Source organism: Fundulus heteroclitus, chromosome 23 (assembly GCF_011125445.2).
Source record: "Fundulus heteroclitus isolate FHET01 chromosome 23, MU-UCD_Fhet_4.1, whole genome shotgun sequence".
In the NCBI taxonomy this organism is placed as follows: domain Eukaryota; kingdom Metazoa; phylum Chordata; class Actinopteri; order Cyprinodontiformes; family Fundulidae; genus Fundulus; species Fundulus heteroclitus.
The window spans coordinates 18418082-18439992 of NC_046383.1; the positions used below are offsets into that span (position 1 = coordinate 18418082).

The window sequence follows — 21911 nt, forward strand, 5'->3', positions numbered from 1 at the left end:
GGCAGCATGTCTGTAACCAATGCCATGTGTTGTGACATTAAGGTTACAAGGTGGTTTGCTTTTACTGTTCCTACTTAAATTTCCTACTGTATTCAGGGTATGATAGGAAACAATGTGATAGAAATCAGTAAGTGTGAATTGTCACATAGAAAGATGTTAACATGGTAATTGTTTTTTCCTGATCTCTATCTATCTATCTATCTATCTATCTATCTATCTATCTATCTATCTATCTATCTATCTATCTATCTATCTATCTATCTATCTATCTATCTATCTATCTATCTATCTATCTATCTATCTATCTATCTATCTATCTATCTAATCTATCCAGCTCTTTGTTAGCTAGGGGCATGCAGCTAAGGAATGCATTATGTCAATGGGTGTCTCCAGAAAGACAGAAAGACTCCTGGATGTGTGCGCTGGGGGTTTGGAGGCGTTCTGTACCGAAAAAAATGTGCAGATCTTAGCAGAAAGCGCCTTGCCACTGGCAGGTTAAACTGCATAGAAAATGAGTCTGTCATCACCATTAGGCCGTCAAAGTTAGTGCATAAACATATTAATATGCAGCGTTATAGCCCCAGTTATTCATACACATCATATTGTATATGAGAATATTTTAGCCAGTTTTTTTCATTATTCCAAAGCTCATATTAAGGCTAGATAAATCTAGATTCTAGATTAATAATTACAGTAGAGGGAAGTTTAACATTAAACAGCACAAGACAAAAAAAAAAAAAAAAAACATTCAAAAGATCTAGGAAGAGAACTAGAAGGCTGAAACATATTCCTTTGTCAATGAGATTTAGCAGTAAGTATTGTGCAGAGTTACATCAGTTTCCTGTAAAGCGTTTTTGGAGTTCAAACGAAACTGTTAATGTCATGACTTAGTTTGATTGTATTTAGTATTCAAAATGAGATCAAATGACTATTATTTATAAGTCTCATTTAAGTCCTAATTCCACGATCATAATTTTTTACCAAATTTACATATAAAAGTCTATTGTTGACAGAAAGTATGTGAATCTTAAACAAGAACATGTGTTTACTAGTTTCTGGGCCCTTCTTTTTCTTCAAATTACACCATTGCTACGTTTTGACTATGTCTTCGCTTTTGTTAATATATGAAGTTATGTATACATTTTCTGAAAAACTATATACATCTTTTCTGTTTATTTAACATTTCCATTTGGTTGCAGTTTAGGGTCACATAATTATTAGAATCATAAGTATGATTTTACCTATTCTCTGATTTCTAACATGGGGATTTTATATTCATCACCATGATAAACCGAGTGAATGTTTTCTGTTAAAGATATAGCCACATTCTTATTCTACTCTTTCATGCTTTGTGTTTTACATCCTCATACCCCGGAGTGACTGTATTTCTAAGGCGCCTCAGGACAATGCTTAAATAAAGTCATGGCCCCTACTAATAAATTAATAGAAAGCTGTGTCATAGATTACTTTCTCTGAATTACTTTCATTTTGGGAAGAAATTGACTCATCCATATTTCAGCAGCTATCTGATAGATGTGTCCAGCATTAATGTGGCAGCATTTGATTTCATCCCAGTTTAGAGCTTTGTTTCAAAAAGACAAAGAGTTTTTCCTCATCTGTAGCTTTCCTGTATACTGATTTGGAGGGAAGATATTAACCTGTGGAGGTGCCGTTTTAGATTAGAACAGATAAAGGGAAATTTACAATTTCTAGCATCTTAAGATGTCTACTGGATGTGTCACACGTAAACTATTTGAGTCTTGCAGTGTTTTGTTCATTCGACAAACACCTGAATTACTGTTGTTCACAAGGGGAGAGGTGGTAGTATTTCTTTTACCAAGGCGGTAGAGTGGGAATTGAGATATCATTCAAACTAACAGCACGCTGAGTCAAGTCTCTGTTAGTGTTTATGTGCAAGAGGTCAGGGTTTCTATTCCACTCAGGTTAACTTTGGTCATATATTTTCTGTCAAACGTTGCAAAGAGGTTATTTGGATGAGAGTCATGAGGATGCAACAAATATAGAGTATATAGATGTGTAGGGACACAAAGGACAAGGTGGACTAAAAGCATAGGGATTATTTACACCCTATTTCAACTCATGTGTAGTGTAGTATTTCAAAATGTTGCTGAAATGGACTGATACACTCATTTGGAATCAGAGGAGAATATAAACTAACGTGATATCTAATGGAAATGAAAGGAATTATAATTATTTAGGACGGTTACGTGATACAATTTAGATTGCGCAAATCCCAAATAGAATTACAATAGCAATGTTTTTTTTTTTTTTTTTTTTTGCCAATAGATATATTTTCTACAGTTTGGTATGCATACCTATTAAGGTCCCTTTGATCTAATAGTCCAAAAATTATATCTAATGAGTAAACAAAGTCCACTTTTCTGAAATTTAATCTCCATTTAAATCCAGCTGTTCTGTGAAGTCTTCAGAGGTTTGTTAGAAAACATCAGTGAACAAACAGCATCATGAAGAACGAGAAACGCAGCGGGCAGACCAGAGATTAAGGTGAGGAGAAGTCTGAAGCAGTGTTAAGTTAAAGTTAAGTTAAAACAATATCCTATGCTTTGAAAATCTGGAGGACTGTTCTATCAAACATCTGAAAATGAAACTTTATGGTACAACTGAAAAACCTGCAAGACACAGTTACCCAAGCTGACAGGCCTTAAGCCTTCATCAGAGAAGCAGCCAAAAGGCATGTGTACATTCTGGAGGAGCTGTAAAAGTCCACAGTTTACCTGGGAAAAGGGTTTTGTCAGGACAACAATAAAATTTAACGATCTGGCCTTTTTGAAAAGAAGATGGCCTGTTTTTTTTTTTTTTTTTTTTTTTTTAAAGAAAGTAACCATGTGTCCCGGTTATAGTTTCTCAAAAGCCATGTAGGGGACCTTCATTCTAAAGACTATTTGTGGATTCAAACTAAAACTGCCCTTCAGCCTGAACACACCCTTCCCACTGGTGAAGCATGTGGTGGCAGCGTAATGCTGTCGAGATGTGTTTTGGAGATGCTTTTCTTCTGCAGTGACAGAGAAGCTGATCAGGTTTGATAGAAAGATGGATAGAGCTAAATAGAGGGTGATGCAGGAGGAAAAGCTGTTAGATGCTGTAAAAGGTGTGAGTTTGAGGTGGAGGTTCCGCTTTCAGTAGGAGAGCCATGATCATAAAGCCATAGCTCCAATAGAATGAAAGATTAAAACAAATCAATGTGATAGAATGAGCCAGTCAATGTCCAGACTTAATGCCAATAGAGAATCAACATCCCGACTTAGAAATGGACTCGGTTTGTTATTGCTGGGCAATGCAATGGCAGAAGCAGCTGTGCACCACCTTTTTGAGCAGTGTCTATTCGTGGCAGTGCATGATGGGAATTGTAGTGTGATCGCTTATCTTGTGGCCCAGATACAATAAAATATTTAAATTTGAAAACTGATGTTCACAGACACTCATCATCCAATGAGACTTAGCTTGATCTTTTTTAAAAGAACAATGGGTAAAAGATTATGTCCTTAGATCAGAAACTGTTAGTCAGACATTCTCCAAAAGACTTACTACTCTAATATTGCGACAAACAGTTATTTTACGCAGCATTGACTCAGGAGGTTTGACTACAAATGTATGCAACACATTTTTAACTTTAACCCACTTGTGAGTGATTTTATTCATTCACAATTATGAACTACTTTGTGTGGGTCTGTCATATTAAATTCTAATGAAATACCCATAATATGTGGTATAATATGACAAAATGGCAAAAGGTTCAAGGAAAAACTTGAGTTAGACACTGTCTTATATAACTTAACATAACGTACAAGGTAAACATAGATGTTTTTTGCTCAGTATTTCTTTTTGTTAGTTAATGAATATGTGCATCATCAGACTAGATTCTGCATTTAAACCTGCATCTGTGCTAAAGCAATTATATTAAAGGGGAATCCATAACTAATGGGGGATCTTCATTTATTTTATCAGTTCATTCCGCTTGACAGTAATTTGAAATATTAAAAAGATGAGCAGGAAACCAGTCTGATAAAAAAAAAACATACTAATTGATGGGATGTCCTATTTATAGTAGCTGCATGAATGGAGCTAATTATGGAAAGGCACAGGCACACCAAGATGATGACTGGCACATTTTCAAACTACATCCGAACTTTTGTTTTTTCCTGACAAGCAACAGAAGCGTTCTCTAGTTCCAGCCTGAGAGACTGTGACAAATTACGTGTCAGGGATTTATGATGTGAGACGTAATAGGGCCACCCAGCTGGTGGGGTAAATAAATGTACATATCTCAGTGGCATCCACATCTGCTTAGCTACAGATGAATGCGTGAGCCATGATGTGTCACACAGTCACTGGTCTAATTTGGGCTCGCGTCGTACATCTAAACAGGGAGAGCTTGTCCCAAAGACAGCATTACTGAGCGGTTGTGTTTCCATGAGGCGTGATCAGGATTACAAATGTAGCACAAGGCAAAAGTTTAGCAACTTTTCCTGTATTTGAAGTTTGGATTGGTCCAAAAGCATGTAGTGGCATTCAATTGTTTACACACCCCTGTTGAAATGCCAGGTCTTTATATATAGTAAAATTAGAAAATATGAAAACACTTTCCCACGCTTACTGTGACAAATAACCTGTGCAATTCAACAAAGCAAACAAATTAAAAGGATTTTTAAAAACAAACATTATTCATAAAGTGCTTTACACACCAGAAGGACCAAAGTGCTGTACAGAAAAAAAGTGCTGATATTATATTATTTCCATATCATTTCAGTACTCAATTTTCTTAAGGTGAAGTCTATCGGTCTTCCACACATTGGCTTCATCATTTTCCAACTCTGTCTTGCAAAAAGGTGAATTTATCTAGTTCAGAAAACATTTCTTGCCCACGGACCTTTTCAGGTTGCTTTCCATTTTATGTCAGATTTAGTTGAAGTGGGATAAATAGGTGCATGTACACTTGAGCGACCACATTATTTCAGCTTTTTCTGTCCCCTTTTCCCCTTCTAACAAATTCATTTTTGAGAAAAATTGAACAAAATGGTCCTATATGTTACAACGACCTGACATTTTAACAGGATTGTGGTTCACTTTTGAGATCACTGTAAATTGCAAACTATCTGATAGGACAAATAATCAACTGAGAAATAAAATAACTTGGTAGTTAAAAGCCAAATACAGTTTAATAAATATCGGTGTTGTAGAAAACACAGAGCCCAAGTATGGATTTTATGATCCAATGGAACTGAAATGTTTCAATAATTCAGCATCATTGTCAAAATATGCCGGCCAACATGAACTTAAGGATCCTGGGAGTCGGAGAGCTGCACGTTTTCACTGTCAGGCACATCTTTAATGCATGCACTTTTCACACACAGGGACTCCAAAACATGAACATCTGCCAATTACGCCGACATGAAGAGAAGAATGTGGAGTTGATTCCAAAGCCGTATCTTAACTGAGAATAATTCATGCTCAGTTCAGGGAGCACAACCATCCACTGCCTGTGGCATTCACTCAATCCACACTGACACATTTTTCACTGTAGAGCTAGAGACTACGCATTTGGAAGCACACACTGAGCTCTATCTAAAACAAAGGGACAGGTTTACCATCACTGCTCGTTTCATTGGCAGGTGCACGGAACAAAGGCGCACGGGAATCAGCAGAGCTTAAGGACCAATCACCTCAGAATGTCACAGGCAAGATAAAAGGAGAGTTGGTCTTTTTATCTATCTTGTGAGGTGCTCTAAGTGTTCTGCTAGACAGCGTGCACACAAACGGGCTGACACTCACACGTACATTTCTAACCTGTTTACTTCCTTGAAGAAGATGTTGGATCACAAGGAAAAGTGTAGAAGAAATGTAGAATTTATAGGCAAACGGGGGGAAGATTCATCCCAGCTAAATTGCTTTAGCATAAGGATTTGTGAAAAGATTTTTACCCTGTGTGAAGCTGTGTTAGCTCTCAGCACAAAAACAGGACACAGTTGTGGCTGACTGTCTGGATAATTCATGTGATTTCACTATCGCCTCTTTTAATAGGTCCCAGACATGTTACATGATGCAATGAATCTTTCCTGCGATCCACTTTTAACTCAATGGAAAAAATGCATTAGCGTGCCGTGGAAAAAATGAAGTGCTCAGAGGTATAAAGTGGAGGAGAGCTCAGAGTGTGATCTAGGCCACAAAATAAAGGAGAAGGAAGCAGAAAAGGCCTCGGCTTTTAGTTCAATGAATAATTAAAAAGGTGTTTTATTGGTTTATCCTGCCTATGCTGTGGACAATGAGGATGAGCTATCTCAGGTGAGCCATGATGGTACCAGACCAGCAAAAGGAAATGGGGAAAAATAGCTATGCAGGTAATTTTGATTTAGCTTATTTCAAGAATTGTAATGCCGTTTAGCAATGAACAATTTAAGGAAGCAGGAGTAGGATTTATACTATGTTATACTAAGAAAACAAACTGAATGTATCTATTTAAGCATAATTTACTGTTTAAAGGTGTTTTCTCCGCATCCGCAAAATCGACAAATCAGTACTGATTTAATTATAGAATGTTGCCTTAGGATTCAGGATTCTTTCTAAAGATTACATTTTTATATAAAGAAGCTAATCTGATTCTTTTATCTGGACAGGAAAAGGATACAACATCCCATAATCAGCTCTTTTCCTATTCTCAGACACATTAAAAAGGGACAAGTAAAGCATAAGAGTACCTGCCTCCGAACTTACTAACACCCATCAGTAGTCATACCTGTCTCTGGCTTCCACCTCTGCAGGTTCCTCTGTGCTGCTTATCATATCTTCCTGGCCAGAGTTTGTTTCCTCTTTCCTCGTAGCACTGGGAGAGGAAATGCTCTTTGACGACTCCTCGTTGACCTGGAGGCCCTGGATGGTGTTTGGCTGATGATGCCACGACTGATGACCTGTCCTGACATAGACAGGTGTTGGCCCCGGCGTTTGCGACATGACGCTGTGCACGGGGCTGCTGGTCTTTCGTAATCCGCCGATACCCCTTTCCCGCGAGTGGCTCTTCAGCCGTCCCTGGACGGGGGTTCCTCTGTGGTCCAGGCCATCCTGCTGGATGTAGCCTCCCACACTGCCACCTCCGCCGCCACCACCACCAGCAGAACCCTGGGATGAATGGCTGAACCAGCGCCAACGGAGCCTGAGGATCTGTTTCACATCAAACTCCTTCTTCCCTGACACAGACATCCTCTTCTGGGTTTGGAGATGCAGGCAGTGGTGTGCTGGGTCCCCAAAAACATGGAGAGCAAAGAAAAGAGAGCCTTGCTTTCAGTCTGCACTGATTAGTGTGCCTCTTCTGTTCCGTTACAGTCTCACTACTATCATGACCACCTTCTCCTCCTTGTAAAACACCGGCGTTGTTCTTTTTTAGCGCAGATGGGAAGCTGTTCTCTGCAGCTTTTGTTCCTTTGCCTGAGACTACAACCCTCCCTCAAACTCTCCCTCCTGTCTTTCTCTTTCTCTCCTTCCCTCCTGTGCTGCTGTTTGCTGCTGCTGTGCTGCTGGAGCTGAGATAATGCACATGCATGATCTACCCTCCCTCCCCTTTGCCTCCTCTGTTTCGCTTTCTCCCTCTCCCTCTCCTTCTCTCTCTCTCTCTCTCTCTCTCTGCTTGTCTGTGCGCACAGTAACACACACGCTCTGCCAGAAACAACCCCATATATTCTGGAATCTCAATGAGAAGAACTCTCAAACCCATCCTAGACCCCTTTACTTCTGCTCTGTGTGGGTAGCTGTGCGTTTCTGTACATTTGAGTGATAACGTGACTGCATAGCTCCTGCTGCTCGGAAGAGGTGGAGTATCATGGAGTCCGGATGATGAGGTCACACCATAACAAAGTAAACTGCTGCCTGTTTAAAAAAGTGACCGAGAAAGAACCCTGAGAACAACTCACATGCGCCGTAAATATCAACGCATTAGATGTGTGCAGAGAAGGGACTGACCTGATCCAGTAGTGGTATTGGAACCGCTTACTATTTTATTCTTGAATCAGATATACGGTTTAGGCCACCAATCTATTGGCGAACCCAGACAGTTCAGTTTGTTTATATAGCACCAATAACAGGTTCCATTTCTATTCAGAATACATACAATCAGAACAACCTCATTAAATAGACAGATTTGAATCCAATGCTGTAGTCATATTTTTTTTAAAATGCTAATTGATGGTGTGGGGGGGGGGGGGTATTTAATGAATTCTAGATAAATGCATTGATTGTTTAACTTGGTAGGAACTGTTCATCTGGCGCAAACATGTGGCTACAGTAAGAAGGAACAACAAATTTTTAACAGGAAGAGATAGGACCAAGGTTCAGTCATCTGCGATCCCACTGGGGGTCTGACAAGAGAGGGCAAATGGCATTACAGCACGATCTTCTATTGCTGGCAGTTATGTTTTGATGATTGTATTACGCGTGTTTAGGGTGTCAGCTCAACCTTTGTTTGCTCACTCAGAGTAAATAAAATGTACAAATAAGCTCAAAACATGTAGCCTATGTAAATAAAAAAATTCTAATGTATCACAATGCATTTTGTAGACTTGCCAATTGCCATTTATTTCAAGTTCACACATATAGAGTTGTTATGGCAGACTGCTGTCATTGGGCACTTCTGCTGCACAGAGCACCGTGCTGTGCTTCAGAGATGTCACAGTGGTAAAAAAAAAAAAACACACCACAAATGTTTTCTATGTGTTTTATAGAAACATCCAGAACAGTAGAAGATATGTCAAAGAGAAAAACAATATTTTTCTCTCTCCACAGAATCAACTATGACATTCAGCTGACAACAGGAAAGCTAACCTGAAGACAACAGTAGCTTTTTTATGTTATTTTTATCTTTCATTTTTCACCCTTATCTGGCATGAAGCATGCATCATTTGGAAATGTTGACACATGGTATACACATTTACAATCTATAAATTAAACAGATAGGCTGCTGTTACACAGTCATTTATAAAAGTGACTCTCATATATTCTTGGTCCAATCTGACAAAAAAAAAAAAAAAAGAATCTGTTATTTTATTGAGCTTCGTTGTGCCATTGCCCACAATTCAACTTACTCACATACTTATTTTGCAATTGAACCACACCATTCACAGCAGAGAAGCTTTATATAAAGCAGTTTTGTCAGTGGTTATAGCAGCTTTTTCAGACCGTTTTACCAATATTTGTACCGGCATTAAAATCTAGACAGTTGAAGCAGGAGCCTTTTTTAAGCTGCTGTTAGGGTTTGAAGTCTATTGTGCCCCCATCCTCTCCATAGTCTCAGCAATCTGTTTACATATTCAGCAGCCCTGTGGCGTAGTGTGCTGGATCAGAAAATAACAGCACAGGCTGGATACCTTGAATTTGGACATCTTATCGAATCTGGACACAAGAAGCTGGGACTGGAACATCTCCGGATGCATGCATGTTCATTCATAAACAAAAAAGCAGTGAGACATCACTCTCTTTCAAAAACTCACAGACATAAACTCACACCGTCAAAGGCAAAGAGAAATTAATTTCACACCAGCACACATCTGTGCAGTCTGCTCGTCGCACATCAAACAAAATCCCGTGGGGGGAATGTCTCAATGTGAGGTAGCCATGCAGAAAAAATATTCTCTTTCAGTCCCTTTCTTGAAAGCCCCAGCGATTACAAGTGAAAAACTACATACTGATGAACCTTCAAGGTCAGAAAAGCTGCCTCTTTCACAGTCAGAGCATCAGAAAACTGTCTCTATTTTTTATCGACATTTATCCGCAGTTTTAACTCAACGCTGCATCATTGTAGAAAACATACACTAAAAGGTTAAAAGTAAAAGGTAAGAAGAAAACAATGTACAGTTCACTTAATTTAGGGACATATCTCTTAATCAAAAGCATGGCGATTAATGAAAATAATTATATAAAGGCATATATAGTTCTGTAAAAACGGTGGATTTCATATCACATACTTACAGACAACTCATTTGGTCCAAGTCACGTCAATTTATTCAATTCTATGTTTGCTACATCTGGAGATTGAAGAGTGACTGTCTAAAGAAGTTGGAGAAGTTATTTTCCTTTTGGGATGTTATATAACTAATTACAGCTAGTTTGTATGTAAGGGTTGAATACATCTTGCAACATCTTTTTTTTTTTGGGGGGGTGTATACAATGGATCAAAGCAAAATAGCAAATAATGTAAGTGAAAGGGAAAGAATTTAAGGATTTACAAACAAAAATCTTTAGTCTGACACCTTATAACATCCAGTGCCACCATTTGCCTTCAGACATCAGTTAATATTGTGTCTCTGTGTGTGATTTAATCTCTGTATAAATATAACTGTTCTGTGAAGGCCTCAAGGGTTTGTTAGAGAACATTAATAACTATATTGTTGGAAAAATCCATAAAAAGTCCTGTTTGCAGTTTTACACAGGCCATACAGTGAGTACATCAAACATAGAAGAAGTTGCTCTGGTCACAAATGACCAATATTGAACCTTCTGGCCTAATGCAACTTTGGAGGAAAAGTAACCATCCACATCACTATGAATACACCATTGTGTTTCTTTCCAGTAGGTAAAGGGAAAATGATCAGAGTTTATGAGAAAATAAATTGAGCTACATACAAGGCCAAAATGTAAGAAATTGTGTTAAAGGTTGCAAAAGGCTTGAGACCTAGGAGGATGTTCACCTTCCAACAGGAAAATGACCCTAAACATACTACCTTAGCTATGACAGAATGGTTTATAGCAGTGTTGTCCAGCATCAATCTTCAACATCTTTTAGATGTTTCCATGGTTTGACACATCTAAATAAAATGCCTGGGTAATTAATAATCCTCTAAAGAACTGAAGAGGTCAGTCAAGTCCGAAGCTAAATCCAATTGACAATCTGAGGCAGGAATCAAAATTGCTGCTTACAGACAATGCATCCAGCCTGTCTGTCCTTTAACTATTTTGTAAAAATATGCAGAATGTTCTGTCTCTATGTGGAAAGTTGGAAAACTGATCACATACAATCCTAGTAAAATATATTGTACAATTTTAAAATAAGGATACAAGACTGTAGTTGTAATATGACAAAAAGTAAAAAGAAATCAAGGGGTTTAAGTACTTTTGGAAAGCTCTGGAACAACCAAATGTCAGTAAGAGTTTAAATAACTACTGAATCAATAACCAACTTTAATTATATGTTTTTGCTATTGAACATTTATACCTCAAATGTAACCTTTCTGAATTTGTTTGTGTCCAGAGATCTGCAATTCTTTTTCTTATTTATTTAAATTCAATGAAATTTAAATCCATCTATTTAAAATAATTGTTAAAATATAAGCTGAACTGCACTTAGAACATGGACAGAAGTTACCATGTTTTTAAATGGGGGTGAAAAAGGAGAATCATTCTGAAATTTCCAATTCTCAGTGAAACCAAAATCTCTGTAATAATTAATGCAACACAAAGACATCTCAGCACTTGGAAATAAATTCTTAAAGAAAGCACCATTGAACACTCCCTAGAAGTCAAGCCTGCATATTCCATCTTTAAAAGTCGATTGTAGGAACATATGACTTTATGTATAGTAAAAGGCTATTACACTGCGTAACCTCTTCAGTTATTTTCACAAGTCAAGGACACCATCTGCCTGTTCTACACATAACAGATGTGGTGCAAGATGTCAGGGTGGCTCGGTAAACCACATTATCATCCAACGTCTGCCTCCCCTGTGAACATACCTTTATGCCCTGAGAGATATTCCTGGAGCATTCAGGACAGGTAGATGAGCTCTGCGTGCATCATAAGCCATACATATTACTGCAATAAAATCCATTAAAAAGGCAGCAGAATTAAAAAACCCATGCCGTTATTGAAAGATGTTTTGAAATGCATTTTGTCAGACTCTCAAGAGGCATTGTGAGTATGTGCATTTTGCAAATTCATAACTGGGTTATTCTCTGGATATTTCTGCGAATATGTCAAATACATAAAACATGAACGGAGTCCCCCTCCAACCTAAGCCTCAACTGCATGATCCTTAGCATGATTACCGACAAAATCCTTTGTGAGATGATGAAAGCCAGACCTGTCAAAAGCACGTGATGTTCCACGCTTTGTTAGGCAAGGTCTAGCAAGAAGCCACGGCACTGCAGGTAACATCAAAAGACCAAAAAACAACACAAACAAAAAACAACACACCAACAGCAAAGTGTTCATACACGGTATTCACACACACTCAAAAAGTACTACTATGTGCACAGATCATCCATGATTCAAATATTCCAGCCCATTAGGCATACATTTAATTATCTTATAAAGCATCTTAATCGAGTGCTGTTAATGGAAAAAAGGAAGGCACTCATCCGTGCACTAAAGAGGAAGCAATATTTATGAGTTGCCTTAAATTATGCGTTAACAAAAAGGCAACAGTAGCTCCTGGATCAATAGCGGCAACACATCTGGGCATAATAACGACCGTACCTCAGCACGAATCCATGGTGTGTTTAAAAAGAAATAAGTTAAGAAAACTAAAAAGCCACCTGGGTAGCCTCTTTTCTGAAACTATCTGAAACTATGATAATTAGTGTTAGCTATAACTAATATTTTAAAATAATTAAAGTACATTAAATCACATTTAACAACCTTGCGTCTTACCTGTGAAACCGCCTTGTTTAGTATGCTCGTCAGTTTTCATGAGACCTGCTTGCTCGAATGAATGGCGAACAGATTCTGTGTCTTTTCCAACTCTTTCTGGTCCCACGTCCCTCCTTTACTACAAACATGTTTGTCTCCAACAGAAAGGAAAGGGGCACCTTCCTCTTTTAAAGGAAACTCCTGTTAGTTTCCTTCCTCTGCACTGGAAAAACAATTGCATTCAAAGAACCAGGAACTCTGGAAACACATCCTGTGTTCCAGGCAAAAACACTGCTTTCACAAAGAATGCTGCCAGCACCATTGTAAGCATGACTTTGAATTGCTGCTTGTTAGAACCACCAAGAATGAAACCAGTGTATGCACCTATTTTAAAAGAAAAGTCTGAATTCTTATGCAATTATGAAAGTGCGTGCCTGTGCGTGTGTGTCTGCCCAAATTTGTTGGACATTTTAGATTTCTGTTGTGGTAAAATGGCGGGGGGGGGGGGGGGTTCCTTAATCCTTGTTGTCACCTTAACGGTGTCAATACTTGAAATTCAAAATGTTTTAGCCTTGTTAAAGCTAATATCATTTTAAAAGTTAAAACTAATTATTTGATCAAGAAGCTGTTTTTCCAGGGAATCAACAGTGCAAGCCTCCTTGTTTTTGTACTCTATACAAACACAAAAAAATGATGTCCTTGTTAAGCCACCACAGTTTGTTCTTTGCTTTATACTGACACAAATAGGCGGATTAGAGCAGTACTTGTGTGTGCTCTGAAATAGCAAGCCAGCAACGCAGAATTTGCTGAGCGAAAACAATGCTATTGGTTTGAGTGCTGTTTTTCACCATGTCAGCTGTTCCTTTTGTCTCAAAGTTAACATATGACAAAGGACTAGACTTGTTGTCACATATAGTTAAAAAAAGATTTCATACAATATTTAAAGAGTATTTATTGAATTTTGGTCTTTGCTTTGATTAATATTCACATGTAGTTGTACACCTAAAATATTTTGTTCTTACAAAAACCCAAGCACAGCAAATTGCTTGCAGGTTAATTAATTGTCCAATTAATATTGTAGATTGGAACATCAAAATTGTGCATGTCCCCTCTCCAAATTATGATATTAGTACAATTCAATTCAATTTCATTTATATAGCACCAATTCACAACATGTCATCTCAAGGCACTTTACAACATTAAATTCAATCAAATCATACAGACAGATTGGGCAAAAAGTTCCCTATCTAAGGAAACCCAGCAGATTGTATCAACTCTTCTCCTGAAAGCGCGTTGAGCCACAGGGTACAGTCGTCTGCATTGTTGATGGCTTTACAGCAATCCCTCATACTGACAATGCATGAAGCAACAGTGGAGAGGAAAACTGCCCTTTAACAGGAAGGAAAAACTTCCAGCAGAACCAGAACCAGGCTCAGTGTGAACGGTCATCTGTGTCGACCAACTGCGGGTTAGAGAAGACAGAGCAGAGATACAAAAAAGCACAGAAGCACACATTGATTCAGGAATCCTTTCTATGCTATATGGTAATGGCAGATGGATAATGGCCCCCTGGATAGTGTCACAGTTAACAGAACACCAGACCCTGGTCTGGTTGTGCTATGAAGAGAAAAAAAGACAGAGAAAACAAGAAGTTAAAAGTTGAAAAAAGAAACAATGCAAATTCAATTGTTTTACTTTTAAATCACTGCTGCACCCTATACTGTATTTTAAATCTACTGTAATCCACAAGCTGTATTCTTGCACAAATGCCCTTGCATAATCAATTCTGCACATACAAATGGTTTTAAAAATACTCACCTGTACACTGTGACTTCTCCTGCATTGTCTACATTTCAATTGTTTACTTTTAAATCACTGCTGCACCTTATACTGTAATTTGATTCTTATTGCAATTTACAAGCTGTATGCAACGAAATTTCGTTCTGTACGCACTTTGTGCATACAAAATGACAAATAAAGTTGTCTAAGTCTAAATTGGAAAACAGCAGGAGAACTCGACAGAGTGAGAAAAATAGACCCTGATATCCTCCAGCAGGCTAAGCCTATAGCAACATAACTACAGAGATAGCTCAGGGTAACCTAAGTCAAAATAGAAAGTTTTAAGTCTAGTCTTAAAGGCAGACAGGGTGTCTGCCTCACAGACCAAAAGTGGGAATTGGTTCCACAGTAGAGGAGCCTGATAGCTAAAGGACCTCCCTCCCATTCTACTTTTAGAGACTCTAGGAACCATCAGTAGACCTGCAGTTTGAGAGTGAAGTGCTTGTGAGCAGCACCTTCACGAGAGTGATTGACATTGCTAACACACAACTGAAGCCAGACATTCCTTCTGACTCTGATCGGTTGTTTCTGACCTGGAGCGGTGTAGTTGTGCAAATAGCAATAGGACCACTGGGATGAGACAGAGGAGCTTGATTTTCTTCACAGGTTATCTGTCTAATATTTTACTGTCATGATATGGTGACAGTTTTAACAAATATGTAAAAATATATATATTTATACATGGAGTTACCTAGTTCAGCTTTAAAGATATTTTTCATTAGTTCTGCAATATTTGTTAAAACTGTCTAAGTGCTGCCCTCTCAGGGTTGAATGGTGGCTATTGCAGTTCAATTTTCCAACTGGGTCAAACAGTACATGGTTTTATAAACATTGCCCTACGTTAGTGGGGTGAAATATCCTCCACCTCAAAAAACAGTTACGTGGCAAAACCACCAGATGTTTCAACATGTAACTTTCCCTGACTGTCGCAGCAACAAGTACCACTTAAAGCTATAGTTGGTAATCCTGTTCAGAAATACCTTTTGTAATACTGGGTAAAAACGGCCTTCCATCACAAAAGTAGTACATTATGTGTTCACAAAAAGGAGATTAAAAAAATTATAAGGGGGCTCAGGCTTGTAAAAACTCTAACCAATCCATGCCCTCCGTTATAGTTTTGTTACTCCTTTCATTCACAGACATATATATGTAGACACCTCATTGGGCACAAGTTTGTACGTTGACGTCACCGCCATATTGTATGTTGCAGAAAGAAGTGAACGTCTATGTTCCCTGTATATATGTTTTAAGTATTTAGATAGAAATATATAGATGGAGCTCATATATACACACACTTGTAAAGAAATATATATAGATTAATTGATAGAGATTGGCAGAACAGAGAGCTATTGACCGATGTTTTTAGATATAGATGTGCATATATATGTATTATAAATAAATAGGTTTGTGTTTATATGTAACTATATGTACAGATTTGATATATATATATATATATATATATATATATATATATATATATATATATATATATATATGTGTGTGTGTGTGTGTGTGTGTGTGTGTGTGTGTGTGTGTGTTATGAATATAAAAATCAATTAATTAAATCTAAACATTGTGGTCTTCATTATTTCATAAAACTGTCTGAACCTATTAAGATCTGGTATAGGCACAGATTAGGAAAATACTTTTTGGGGGAGTATTAAAGAGATAAAATTACTAATATGAGAAAAAAAAGTCATAGGACAATAAAGTAAAAAACAGACAAAAGCAGTAATATTATGAGAAAAACGTCATATTATGAGAATTAAGGGGAAACATTTCCAGAATAGTCACAGTTTGCAGAACTATTTTAGTCCTGGCATAATAGGGCCAGGTTAGCTTGTTTTAATTATTTTTAGTCTTTACGAGAATAAAGTCAGGAGAATGAAACCAAAGGGATACGAAAATAAACTCATAATATTACAAAAATAAAAATATTATGAATATAAAGTATATTCTGAGGTTAAAGTCCCTCTGATACTGTTTAAGTGTCTGAGTCTAACAGCAGATTTGCCACATTCAACATGGCGAACGCTCTGACTCATCCACAGCATAGACAGACCCCGCCCAACGAGGCGTCTACATATATGATGTATATGCTTTCATTCCCCTCTGTCGCTCAGGTTCCATAGGAATCACCTGATCTATTGGTTGTCCCATATGCCAACCATTCTGATGCACTCACGTAACACCAGTGTCCGTGCCCATTCCTTCATAATTTCTGCTTGCTGGCTGTGCATGCGCACTTGCGTGTTTTTGTATCCCGTTAGCTTAGTGGCTAGATTAGTGGTTAGCCATGCATTATAGCTCTTCTGCTCTCACCGTAGACTTTGAACATGGATGAGAGTCGCAAGAAGTGAATCGATTCATGTTTATGAGAAGAAGAGGAAGGCCTCAGTAGAAAGAAATAAGACCAGAATGGATTTGGGGGACTTTTTTTACACGAACCCCTGAAGAACGGAAGAGCAAGGTAGGAAGGTATTGCACATCTGCAGTTATTCCAAAAGGGACTTGGGGAAACTTCTGGAAAAATTGCCGATCCTACTTTTAAAACTCCCACCGCTCATCCACACACTTAGCCATTGCAACTGCCCACTTTGGTGGGATTTTTAAAAATGTGTCTTTGGATGGGGTTGAGCCTTCACATCGGGTTGAGTTACACCTCAACTGTATGCAAATTTTGTGTATTTTTTTAACAGAAATTACTTGAAGCTTCAGAATATGTCTCTAGACTTAGTCAATAACTGATGATGGCATTTCAATAATAGTTTTACTTATGTGTCATAACAGAGCAGCTAACTTGAAAAAGAATGAAGACATATTCACAAAATACATTTTTGGTTTTGCTACTGATCAACTCAGGGATCAGTTCTGTTTTCTGTGTGCTTGTGGAAAATGTCACAGAGCATGCAAGCATGAATCAGTGAGTCAGGTACATCAGAAACCAATATGAAGCAAAAGAGATTGTCTAAGTAAATGTCACTTTGCCATCCATAGAACTTGAGTCTATGGATGGCGAGCATCTATGGATGGTAAGCATCCTGTTTCAGGCTGCATCATCTGTAAACAAACAGCATCAAGCATACTGGACGATTGTGAGGCTAATGGTACAGGTATAAACAGAAAGGATAAGACTTTTTTGAAACACATTAAAATAAGACAAGCAGTTTCATTTGTCATCAAACAGTGAGTAATTTTGCATCTTGGCTTCCTTAATTCTGGTTGATAATCAATATGCCTTCACAACTTACCAGGTTTCAGGTAAAAGTTTGTCTTTAAAATAAAAAGCATAAACTGGGCAGTTTTCAAGGAGAAATATTGTTTAAATTTGACTGCTGTTTCAACCATCCATCCATCCATATTCCAACACGCTTATCCCTGCTGGGGTCGCAAGGGTGCTGGTCAGTGGGAGAGAGGTGGGGTACACCCTGGACAGGTCACCAGTCTATCGCAGGCTGTTTCAACCATTGCTTCTCCATTGGGTATGGTTGATTTGCTGTCTATGTTGCTGGTTTTGTGTGCACCATAATTTTTAAATGTTAATTGCTGCATGCGTTTGATGGTTTCATTTTTGGTCATTGTACATCAAACTTTAGTTCCATCTCATTTTAATTTTTGGAATTAGGGTGAATTGGCCCTGACAACAGAAACCACCTGTCTTCTGTAGAGGATGACATTTCCAGGAGACACTTTGTTAACACAAATTTCCACATGCCCTTTAACCAGCATGCCAAGCCCAGTGATGTGAGGCAGACCGCAGCCATTTCTGCCCAAAACTGGGACAAAGTGGCTCTTTTAGCACCTAATCTTCACAGCGACCACAACTGCTCTTTTTGATGTCATTCTGCAGTGGCTCTAGGGGAGAGACAGCCATGAAGTGAAGGCAAGCATCAACACAACTAATACTTTATTACAAATTAATACTCTGTGGTGCCAAGGGCAATGTTTCATCATATCCACCTATAGTTGGCTGTGGCAGGCTTGAAAGGCAGGATATACAGGTGCTGGTCATATAATTAGAATATCATGAAAAGGTTTGTTTTGTTTCAGTAATTCCATTCAAAAAGTGAAACATGTATGTTATATTCATTCATTATGGACTGCAGGGTCTCCGCCTGTAGGGCCTCTACCTGCAGGGTCTCCACCTGCAGAGTTCCTGCCTGCAGAGTCTCCACCTGCCAACCTCTAGAGCTCCACCATGGGTCCCAGTGGTCAGGCCGCCATCCTTCAGAGTTCCTTCTAGGGGTCTACGCTGCCAAGCTCCTGGTTTCAGCATCCTGGGTTTTTCCCTCCGGGTTCTTGGTTCCAGCATGCAGGGATTCCATCTCCAAGTTCCTGGTTTCAATCTAGTAATTCTTGGTTTCTGAGGTCCAGGTTTTTGTCTCTTAGTTTCTGGTTTCCGTCTTAGAGTTCCTGGTTTCCACCTCCGAGTTCCTAGTTCCAGCCTCGGAGTTCCTGGTTCAGACTCTTTAGTTAGTCTGTAAAGGACAACCTCTGAATTGCCCATGTGAACTTTGTTTGGTTTTGTTTGGACTCTGGCCCACCTTCCATGGCTCCCTCCTCCCACCCTGGTCAGATTGTTTTTGTGAAGGACTCATTATAGCCGTCTGGTATCCACCCCTGAGAGGGGGAATGGTCACGATCCTTGGCATTTTGTGCTGGACTTTGCTAATTTGCCTTCAATTAGTTTTCCTAGTGTTCTATCCATCCATCTATTTTCTACCACGATTATCACCTGTGGGGTTGCAAGGGATGCTGGTGCCTATCTCCAGCTGTCAAGAGGCGAGAGGCAGATTTCCTAGTGTTCTAGTTTGTTATTATTTAGTTTATTGTATCCTGTGTCACTATTTTTTGGTGTTTTCTGTGTTTTTGGATTAGGTTCTACAGTTAGTTATCTTCAGTAATCCACCTCTTTATTTATTAGTTCCTTGTGATCCTGTTCCCTCTAGATCTCTGTGTTCTGCCTGCTGGAAAATGAAATCAGCAACTCCTTAAAGCTTGTCAGAAGAAGGAAGCAGGAAGTCCTCTATAATCTCCTGGTAGATGGCTACATTACCTACAATTTTTTTTGTAGGTAAAGATAAATCCTCTTCCTCTCCACTTGAGTTTACAACAAGCTCATTCACTTTTTATTTCTTTTTGTACGAACAACTGTGGGATTTTTGTCAGAAAAGTGGCTTCAATGTAGAAGTTCATTGTAATTTATTTATTTGCCCTTCTTTCTACCTGTCTGACATTAAATCAAATGAACACGGCACCTTCAGGCATCTGTAAATTAGACTAAGACACCAAGCAAGTGAGAACGGAGCCAGACTGACAGATCTTGTGACCTGGTTTAACAGATGACTTTATACATGAACTCATCAAAACTAGGCTGAGGACTTCAGGAAATACAGTGGACCAACACCAGCAGATGACACGGCACCCCAGACCATCACTGACTGTGGAAACATTACACTGGACTTCAAACAATGTGGATAATGCGCCTCTCTACTCATCATTCAGACTCTGGGATCATGCATACTTTACTTTCATGTGAAAGGGCTTTGGACCACTAACAACAGTCCAATTCATATTCACTTTAGTCCAGGTAAGACACTACTCATGTTGTATCTGGTTCAGGATAGCATTTGTCTGTGCATAATGGCTCTTGATGCACTGAATCTAGCCTCAGTCCACTCCTTGTGCAACTTTTTGAATAGATTCCCCTTGATAATCCTCTCAAGGATGGGGTTATCCCTATTGCTGTTTAACCTTTTCCTACTATCCTTTTTTCCTTTCACTCAACTTTTTATTGAATATACATGGACAACCAAACTTGTGGGCAATCATCTTTGGTGCCTCAGTGTCCTTGTAGAAGAGGTCAGTGGCTGCCTTCTGAACATCTGTCAAGTCTGCAGTCTTCTTCATTGTGTATTCTACTAATCCAGACAGAGATGCCATTCAGAGGCTCAGGAAACCTTTGCAGGCGTTTTGAGTTAATTAGTTGATTAGTGTCACTAAAACTTAGGAATAGTTTTAATATTGAACTTTTTTACACTATTATAATTTTCTAAGGCACTGAATTTGGTGTATTCATTATCTGTAAGCACTAATCATCAATATTAAAAAAATAAAGGTTTGATGTACATTATATACATTCAATGTGTAATGAATGTATATAATGTGTGAGGTTTTTTTAATAAGTGACAAAAAGTATGGAATCTCTTCATCAGCTTTGTGTGCTGATAAAAATCTTGGACTTGCACTTATGTCTTATTTTCTGTTTGCTTTCTTTCTTCTTGATTGCCAGCCCATCATAGCAGATGGCTGTGTATACAAAGCCTGCTTCTACTGGAGTCCTTTCTTACAACTGTATCCACATGTTGGCTCAGGAGGAGGGAAGTTATGGACTTGATGCAATGATCTGGGGTTCCTCTGATAAATGACTTAATACCAATTAGCAATATAAGATAAACTGACAACAAGCGGCCAAAATGAGTTTTCTCTGTAGTGTGTCTGGGCTCTCCCTTAGAGATAGGGTGAGGAGCTCAGTCATCCGGGGAGGACTCAGAGTAGAGCCGCTGCTCCTCCGCGTCGAGAGGAGCCAGTTGAGGTGGCTCGGGCATCTGGTTGGGATGTCTCCTGGACGCCTCCCTGGTGAGGTGTTCTGGGCACGTTCCACCGGGAGGAGGCCCAGGGGAAGACCCAGGACACGCTGGAGGGACTGTGTCTCTTGGCTGGCCTGGAAACGCCATGGGGTTCCCCCGGAGGAGCTGGCTCAAGTGGCTGGGGAGAGGGATGTCTCGGTCTCCCTACTGAAGCTGCTACCCCTGCGACCCAACCCCGGATAAGCAGAAGTGGATGGATGGATGGATGGATGGATGGATGGATGGATGGATGGATGGATGGATGGATGGATGGATGGATGGATGGATGGATGAACTGACTTTGACTGTGCTGATTTATAATTAAAATCCAATTGGTTTGTGTAAATCTGGATCTGAATCTGACTATATGATCGTATTCTATGGGAATTAATCAGATTGATTAAACATTAATTTGGACCGAATTGGATTCTATATCATTATATATCAATTAGACCTCATTGTTTTATAATGTGCCTTGAGATGGCATTTGCTGTAAATTGTATATTCCTAAAATGAATACAATTTAATTGAACTAAAATGCAACATTAAATGTAAAAATGTTAGACAGCAGATTACAGCATGTTTTTATTTATTAAACAAAGACTGGGTCAACATGAAAAGGTTTGTGAAAAATTAAGCACACTCTAAATAATACTATGAGAAATAGTACTGTGTTTTACACACACACACACACACACACACACACACACACACCACACACACACACACACACACACACACACACACACCTATATATATATATATATGTTAGAACTAAAAAATACGAATAACTTAGCT

The 21911-nt window shown here is 38.7% G+C and overlaps 1 protein-coding gene across 4 annotated transcripts in view; it reads right to left on the minus strand.

Annotated features, from left to right (window-relative positions):
* The window catches only part of klhl4 (kelch-like family member 4), a 35934-nt gene extending 23187 nt beyond the window's left edge, over positions 1-12747 (minus strand). The window contains exon 1 of one of the 4 annotated variants that reach the window (XM_021318317.2): positions 12667-12747. Coding sequence is in view for 2 of the 4 variants with exons in the window: in XM_036127167.1 (XP_035983060.1) it covers positions 6773-7233 (461 nt within the window). In the remaining 2 variants the exon portion in view is untranslated. Of the gene's footprint in view, positions 1-6772; positions 7607-12666 lie in introns of those variants that run through there. The other 3 variants (XM_036127168.1, XM_036127167.1, XM_012866146.3) reach the window with 3 other exon arrangements.
* Between the last annotated feature and the right edge of the window lie 9164 nt (positions 12748-21911).